We start from the raw sequence: 8,388 nt of genomic DNA, 5'->3' as shown, positions 1-8,388 counted from the left end.
TTCTCTGGAGAGAAATGGTCAATGAAGTTTTCTTCCTGCTAGCCTTAGCCCCAATGGTACGGGATAGAGTACTTATCAAGACAGATCACTTAGAACTTTCTTTATAAATCCAGAAGAGATCAACCCAGACATGTGACAGAAGGATAAACTGAGTCCTAGACAGGAACTTTAAAAGGACTTACCGGGAATAGGCAAGGCTGGCACCTCTGACTGAGATGACTGATACCTTCCACGGAGCTCTCATTACCACGCTGTCCTCTGGCTGCTCTGATGCCTGGGCCTGTCTGATAGCCTCCTCTTCCACCTCTCAGAGACTTCAGGGCTAACAAACTATACGAGGAAAAACATTCTACTACTATTAAGGAATCTCTAGCATATATGGCATTTTATAAAACTCACTAGGTGAAAGTGAGAAAAGGAGTCTTATCTCATTTTCTCCTCTGTGTCTCTATTGCCCAGCCAGTATTTGGTTTTAGTGAATGCATAATAAGTTTTTGTGAGTGAGAAGAGGAGTGTGCTGCTGGATGTCAGGACTTGAGTGAGGCACTCCTTGTGCCTTATCTCATTTAAACAGGAGAGATGGTCTCCAAAGTGGTTACAAGAATGGCTCTGGAGTCAGATTATCTGGCCAGTACTATGTTTCTGCCACTAGCCAGCTGAGTGCCTTGGACAAGTTTTTGACTTCTCTGGGCCCCCCTTTCCTTATCTGAGTAGGAATACTATTAGCACCTACCTCATATAAAAGTTATACAGAGTCAGTGAGGTAATTATAGATGACAAGCTGAGCACCGCACCCGGCAAATACTAAGTGCTTCCTATCTGTTAACTTTAACAATAATAATAGTAATAGGTCCTCTAAATAAGTTTCCCTGTACATTAGCACTGCTAGAAGAAAATCAAGAGGCTATTTCCTGAACTGAGATCATATAGAAGATGTGGGATAATCCAAAATTGCTCCCAAGAAACCAGTATGACCTGAAGTTCCTAACTCCCTCATATCCATTACTCAATTTCAAAATTATTAAATCTGAGCTGATCTGGTTTCAGAACTCCACCCACTTTCCAAATTACAGATAGCATAGCAATTGCTTGAAGTAAAAACATCATTAAGAACTGAATAAGACACTTCTCAGGGCCTGAGTGAAGAAAGGTGAAAATAACCCTCTCTCATACAGGTTTGGGTATAATTGAAAAATTACTTGAAGTAATTTTGGTTTAAAAAAAAATAGAAAAAGTACAGTAGAAATCATCTCTTCTGTTAAAAGCAGTAAATTATTGAAAATAAATATGAGAATCACTTGTTATATGTACCTAAATGAAGCCTAATGAAATTAGTTTTAGGTAACAATTATACACACACTGGATGAGGATGATTTTATTTCTTCTTCTTTTTATTTCTTCTTTTATTTCTTCTTTTTTTTCTCTCTTTTAAACATACTTGAAGAATGTTGCTAAGTAGTCCAAAAATAAAGTTCCAACTGGATCCTTAACATGATTTAGAAGAGAGCTCAGTGATAGGAGTGATTGTGTTAACAGCTCAGGTCAATGACCATATTACCTGTAACATTCCTTTTAACACTCGGGATTCTAGAATTGTTTACTGTGACTCATAATGAAACTAAAATAGTTACGATTTTTATAAGAAGTAATTTGAAACCATCTATACTTACACTGTGGCGTCCCTCAGCCCGTTCCTTGTACACCCCACTCCCACAGCGCATAAGCACAAGTCCGTGGACAGAGTTCATGTGCTCATGGTCACTTCCCACATCTCTGTCATCTGCCTGCCCTGCCTCTAAGTTTTTAAGTGATTTAAATCAAGTGTCAGTATCAAGCTTACTGTCTTGGTTTTCAGAAATGACCAGAGCAGACATTTACCATTAAGGATTGAATAGACCAAAATAACAGGAAACAATTTTTTTTTCTATGCAGAAGTCCTGCTTCCTCCCAGGGGATTTTAGTGCAGAATCTACAGACCAGCACTGAATATTCAGTTTTAATTGCAAATCCTTACATTTTTATTTTAAGTATAGAATAAGAGACTGTGGTCCTGGTAGCTGAATTATAGCTCAAATCCTAAGAGAAAATTCTGGATTTTTCCATTTTCTCTGTGGAATAGAGCATGGTTCTCTATTCCTCTGTGAGGGAGGAAACAATTTTGCCTCCCCGATGCAATGTCTGAAGATAATTTCGATTGTTTGACAAGGGGGAAGTATTACTGGCATGCAATGGATAGAGACCAAGGATACTACTGAACAGCTTGCAGAGCACGTAATAACTCCCACAGCAAAGAGTTATTTGGCCCCAAATACCACTAAAGCTAAGCTCAAGAAAATATGGGACAGACAAGTCATTCTTCCCTTAATGGAATTAACACAAGCCTTCTTTCTTCCAGAGGGTTTTTGTTTCCAACAGGTTTGAGGGAATTCATTTTCTTGGAGATGTCTGGAAAGGGATGGTTTGCAGAACAGTGAGAATCTGGCCATAGAACAAAGTTAGGCAAATGGTGGGCTCAAGGCTCCTCACCTGTCTTCCTGTCTTCAGGAAGCACAGCAAACCCTGCACTGACTACGTGCAGTTGTGAGATTAGCTCCCTGCACTTTCCCTCATGAGCGTCCGTGGTGATTTCCAAAACAATTCAGGTCATGGAATGTTGGATACATGCTTATCTGCAGTGAAGACACTGGTCTTTTTGTTCTGGTAAAGAGAAATCTCTTACGGGAGTCTCCATTTACTCTTACTCCCAGATAAAATATAACTCCAACTCCTTGTAGTTCCTTTCTTTGGTTTTCATTTTCCCTGAAAGCTATAGAAAAATAATTACAGATCATGCAAGAAAATACATTTAACATAAAATGATCATTTGCAGGGTCAAAGAGCTAAAGAAAGGCATTAAATGTTGTGCTACTGCTACCAGTCGAAATCAGACATCTGGAAATTCTTCTCCAAAACGAATTCAGAGCTCCCCTGCGGCACTTCCAGGGGACAAGTGTTCTCCGAAAAAAGTCAAGCTGGGACTTCAGCCATCAGTTACCGTGACCCCTGGCTCCACGAGAGGAAAGGCCCATCCTCTGGCCACCCACCCACCCAACATCCCTTTTGCTTCTGCACCTAAAGTCCCTGGTAAAAGGGGCGGCTCCAGAGGCAGCCCTCCCGAAGACAGGGCTGTCCTGAGGACCCCTGTCAAAGGAACCCTGCGGGCAGGACATTTAACTAAAAAAAGAACAGAAGAGTCAGTCTCACCGTGCCCTGAGAAAAATCAGATCAGCCACAGAACTCCCCTCGGGTGGGGAAGCAGAGCCCCTGGCTCAGGAGAAGGCCTGGCGCGGGGCAAGCTGCCCTCCAGGTGTAAGAAAGTACAGACTGTGCAGCCAGTGCAGAAGCAGCTGGTGTCACGAGTCGAGCTCTCCTTTGGCAAGGTCCACCACTCGACTGAGTCCAGCCAGGGCAGGAAGGGGGGCACGCCTGCCAGGCCCACCTCCGAAACTTGGACCAGCATCCCTCCACATCAGAAGGAGAGAGAGGAACATTTGCGCTTTTATCACCAGCAGTTCCAGCAGCCACCTCTCCTCCAGCAGAAGTTAAAGTACCAACCCCTGGAAAAGTTCCTGTGCCAGGCCCGGCCCCGAGATGGGCAGCTCCGCGATGAGACGACTCTTTCCCGCGCTTATTCCGAGAGCCGTGATGGAGCCCAGGCCGAGGACCTGGACGACAGCGACTTCAGTGAAGACTCTTTTTCACATGTCTCCAGTCAGAGGACCACGAAGCAGAGAAACACCTTGCAGAACAGCGAAGCCTCGTTCTTCCTTCACCAGAGAGAGCAAGGACCTGAGGAACAGGAGGTAGAAAGGCAGCAGAGTCTGCTTTTTAGCCCCGGGACAGAGAGTGATGAGAAGGGTCTAACTGGAAGCTGGATGAATGTCAGGGACCACGCTGGTCACAGAAGGACATTCGATCCTGGCCACAAGCCCAGTAAGGTGCCCTTGGACTGCAGCAGAGGAGGCAATACCTCCCTGGGGCCGCCTCCCAGAGACGGCCTGGCAGAGAAACCTTACAGTTCACAGGTTGACTTTGTGGGCAGCCAGAAGAGAGGTGGCCCAGCCGCTGATCCCAGACAGGCTGCCTTCAGGAGTGAGATTGCTCAGGAGGCGGAGGGCGGCCTGCTGTCCCTGGAGGAAGATAGTTTCACTTCCTCACTCTCCCACATTGCAGTTCCTGGATCCCCAGACCTGAGAGACATAGTCAACATGCCTCTGAGAGAGGTCAGTGAAGACAGCCCAAGTCCAGCAACAAGAACAATGAAAAACTGTGACCCTTTCCAGGAAGAAGACTCGAGAGGGGAATTGGGCACGTGCTCAGAATACGCTTCTGGACTGATGGCTCCCCTTACCGTGTCCCTCCTGGAGAACCCAGACAGTGGGGGCTCGCCGCCCTTGGTTCAGGTGGCCCAGGATGAGGTTACGCAGAGTCTGGTGGGCGCAGCTGTGGGCCGCATAGTGTTACCCGATGATCAAGAGTCAGTCTTGCCACTGTCTTCAACAGCTGGGCACCTGTGGCTCTCATCATCTCCTCCTGACAATAAGCCTGGTGGGGATCTTCCAGCTCTGTCCCCGTCACCCATCCGTCAGCACCCACCCGACAGGCCGCCCTCCAGGGAGGCTGAGCTGGGAGAGGCCGGCCAGAGCAGAGACACTGTATTCCTCTCCCAGGAACCTGTGGTTAGTGAGCAGTATGATGCAGATGCTGAGGACACAGAGCTGGGCAGCTTCCGGGGCTTTCCAGGAAAGCCCTTTACTGCCATACACCCTGGGCGACCTCACTCCGGGCCTACACTCAGCACACGAACAGAAAGTATTGATGTGGCTGACCAGCCCTGGGTCCAGGAGAGAAAGCTTCCGGCGGGGCTTAGTTGGCAGGGCCTGGATTTATCCACAGATCCTGTCAAGTTCCCCCACTACAATGAGGATGTTGCATGGCTCAAACACAGGCCAAGTTGTTCAGCAAAGCCAGGCTCTCCCAAGATGGCAGGGATGCTCGGTCAGCCCACCCTGGGGCATGCACAGTAAGTTGGACTTTCTCCCCAAGACTTGAACCCTTTTGATACCCCCACTCCCACCCCCACTTAACGTCTGTCTGTTCTGGGAGTGACCAGTTGGCTCAGTGTCAGGGCCTTATCACAAGAGTGGCTTTTATTCTACTTGTCAGGGGAGCCTGCATGGATTTCTCAGCCATAGTATGAGGAATAAAATGTCTTGGAGCAGTGCTGTTGGGGGCTCTTGCCTTAGACTGACAAAGCTGAGACATGAATGAGAGAAGGGAGATCAGTCCCCTTAAGCCTGTGGCCTATGGTGTATCAGAATCTTCCTCTTCATGCGTTGGGCCTGTGACCCTGAAGTGTCGTCCTTGTTCAATTTTGTGCCCTCGCAGCCAAGACAAAGCACCTTCCAAGACGGGAAAGGCCAAAAACAGAGGGACTGGGGATTAGTGCCTTTTTCCCAAAGGTTGCTGAGTACGGGACAGAAAGAAGAGATGAGACAGCCTAAGAGGATGTGAAAGGAAGGAGACGGAGAGGTCTACGCCAGGGTCCTTCTCAGCATCTGAGGCCCAGGAGCTGGAGGGCAGAGGGTGAGCCTGTGGGAACAGATGCTTCCTCCATGAGCCTGTTGCCCTTTGCCAGAGCTCCTGATAACCAGCTTTCTAGACAAGCAGGGTTGTACAAATGAGGAGCCCACTGCTCGCAGGTAGACAGTCTCTGCCCATCTTCCCCGCTGTTTCCATGGCACTCCTTCACTCCTTGACAGAGCCTGAAAACAAGTGAGGTGGGGAAAAGGGTAACTGTCCTGGTCAGATCCTTGACCGCATGGGCAGACAGCTTCTGGTCTGGAAATGAGGCTGAGCTCCAGAAAACTGCCCAGGAAAGGTGGAAGGACCAGAAGATCACAGTGTCCCTCTGTTATTCCCAGGCAGGTGGTTATCCGAGCACACCAGGAGCAGCTGGATGAAATGGCCGAGCTGGTCTTCAAGGAGGAGACTCTGATGAGCCGGCTGGCTCCTCACGTAAGTGGCTTTGGCTGGACACTCAGAGCTAGTGACAGTAGCCCTTGTTTGTTGTAATTTTGTGGGTGAAGGTAGCACTGTCACATACTACTTATTGTTGAGGACTTGCACATCCTCTCACCCCTGCTCTGAGATGAGACAGTACAAGGGGTTCCAAGGACAGGTGGGAGATAAGTGTTTTACACCCCTGTTCCCAGGCTAAAATGTTTCTGGCCTCTTTAGCCATCCTGCCTTCCTAGTGGCTTGTTGGGGCCCCTCCCTGTGATGGTCCATGTGACTTACTGCGTGCAAATTGCAGGTGCAGAAATACCCTGCTCCACAAAATACCTCCCTAGATAGAAAGTGTCTGTAACACAAGTGAAATGTAGGATTGTCCTGCAGGTTTCCAGCTGGAAAAGGCCTAGGCTTCGAAACTTTCTTCTAAGTAGATTTGACAAACAGCCTGCAAGAACACAAGTGCCATTTGTCTTTATTTTTTTCAGGATTTTGAAGATTTTGTGACCCAGCTGGATGAAATCATGGCTCTGAAATGCAAGTGTATCCAGAGTCTGCGGAGCCAGCTGCAGCTCTATCTGGCTTGCCACAAGCCAGCCTCAGCCCCTGAGAGGACCGTGGTGTCTTAGAACAAGATCCGGTACAGGGTGGGAGGGACAGTTCAAGGAGCCTGTGCTGGGTGCTCAGGGACTGAAGAGGCATCTGCCAGAGCTTCCCTGCAGATACCAGACTCACTTCCTGGTCCTGCCGATCGTTGCCTCACCTACTCACGCATGGCCTCGTCTCTCAACGTCAGGCCTCTGTCCCTCCATTCCAAGCACAGCTGTATCTGTGAGAAAGAACCTAGTATGCTTTCTTCCTTTCCTTTAGGGCCGGAAAGGAATGTGCCTTCCTCTTATCTGGGAACATACTTGGTCATATGTATTTGAGTTTGAGAATCGGAGAATGGGGGCAGGGGGTGTCGGTGACAAGCTGAAGACAGCCCAGTGACTTCATCAGCTGAACTCTGTGCCTTTCATCAAGACTCTGCCAAAAACCAACCCTGGTGCTAGTGGGATGAGGGCAGGGTGAGTTCTGTTCCTGCAGCCCTTGGAAATTGATTTGGGATTTCAGGTTACATTGTGAAAAATGAAAAATAAACATTGACTTGATGCATATTTAACAGCTGCAGATTTATGCTTTGCTTTCCTCCCTGCATGCAATCTAGTTTTGAAACAGAAGAGGGTGCCCACATCACTGCATTTTTCCCCCATCTCTGCCTTTTGCTTGGGACCACCAGCCTGTTACCAGCTCCAGAACCTTCATGCTGCTGGGCAGTTCCTGCCCCTGGGCAGTTCCAGACGCCCTCATGGACTAGGTGAAGAGTTGAAGGATCTCAGGCAAGTCCAAACCCTATAACCTCACCTCCATCCACGGATCACCCTGGCTTTCCACTCCCCTCCCCCACCCCCCAGGGGCCTGTGATCTATTTAATGGCAGAGTCCTCAACAGTCTGAGATGCTGTAGGACAATTATGCGCACATACCCTCTCACGTAAGTTCTATCTTTTGGGCAGGACAAACAACACAAAATACACAATCTAGGTGGCCCATCACTTTCCAAGGCCACCTCGGTCAAATTGAGATTTCATGTGACATAGCCTTGGCCCAGACACCCATTAGGGTGTGGAACTTTAAATTGCCTAAGAGTAATGAAGGATAACTTTTAATACTTTAAACAGGCCCCGGGGCGGCTAACTGACTTTCTGAAACTAGAGCAGACAACCTGCCAGCCCTTTGTCAGTCTCAGCCTGTGCCATATCTGAACGCCAGAGGGCGCCTTCTTTCTAGTAGTGCTTCCTGGCCTAAAGGGTGAGCGATCACTGAAACCAGAGACCCACTCCCAACCAAGAGCACAGGAGGATGTTATAGGACAAATTTTATGAATGAATTTAGTTTTATCAGATCTAACAGAACCACTGGCAGCACACAGATGCCCATGCCACTCACAGGAAAAGGGGACATCTTCCTCACCTCTGGGTGACTTCCTGCAGGGGAAGTGGAACTTCCAGCCCCACTTACACACACACATTATCTGTCGTTGGCCCAGACACAGAGCCAGGTCCGATTTAAACAGACCTTCACTTGGGCCTGCTTTTGCAAACCAAACCCCAGCGTAGGCTGATGGGGCCAGTTACTGGACCCCACAGGCCCAGAGTAGGGAGAAAACACTGAAATGACAGAACAGTGGGTCCTGTTCCACCCCAGCAAATCTAAGTAGGAAATCCTTCACCACCCACATTCACCCTCTCTTCCCATAGTTAAATAATCTCTGGCAATGAATTATTACAGCAGCATA

The 8,388-nt window shown here is 48.2% G+C and overlaps 1 protein-coding gene across 1 annotated transcript in view; it reads left to right on the top strand.

Moving 5' to 3' along the window:
* The window catches only part of KIF24 (kinesin family member 24), a 38,414-nt gene extending 31,370 nt beyond the window's left edge, over positions 1 to 7,044 (top strand). The window contains exons 10-12 of the mRNA XM_004678031.2: positions 2,870 to 5,062; positions 5,964 to 6,057; positions 6,540 to 7,044. Of these exons, the coding sequence (XP_004678088.1) occupies positions 2,870 to 5,062; positions 5,964 to 6,057; positions 6,540 to 6,680 (2,428 nt within the window). The 3' untranslated portion in view covers positions 6,681 to 7,044. The remainder of the gene's footprint in view (positions 1 to 2,869; positions 5,063 to 5,963; positions 6,058 to 6,539) is intronic.
* The last annotated feature ends 1,344 nt before the right edge of the window (positions 7,045 to 8,388 follow it).

The sequence above is a fragment of the Condylura cristata genome, unplaced genomic scaffold (assembly GCF_000260355.1).
Source record: "Condylura cristata isolate star-nosed mole 26May11 unplaced genomic scaffold, ConCri1.0 scaffold00006, whole genome shotgun sequence".
Taxonomy (NCBI): domain Eukaryota; kingdom Metazoa; phylum Chordata; class Mammalia; order Eulipotyphla; family Talpidae; genus Condylura; species Condylura cristata.
The sequence above is the reverse complement of the archived record's forward strand: the minus strand, read 5'-3'. Positions and strand labels throughout refer to the sequence as shown.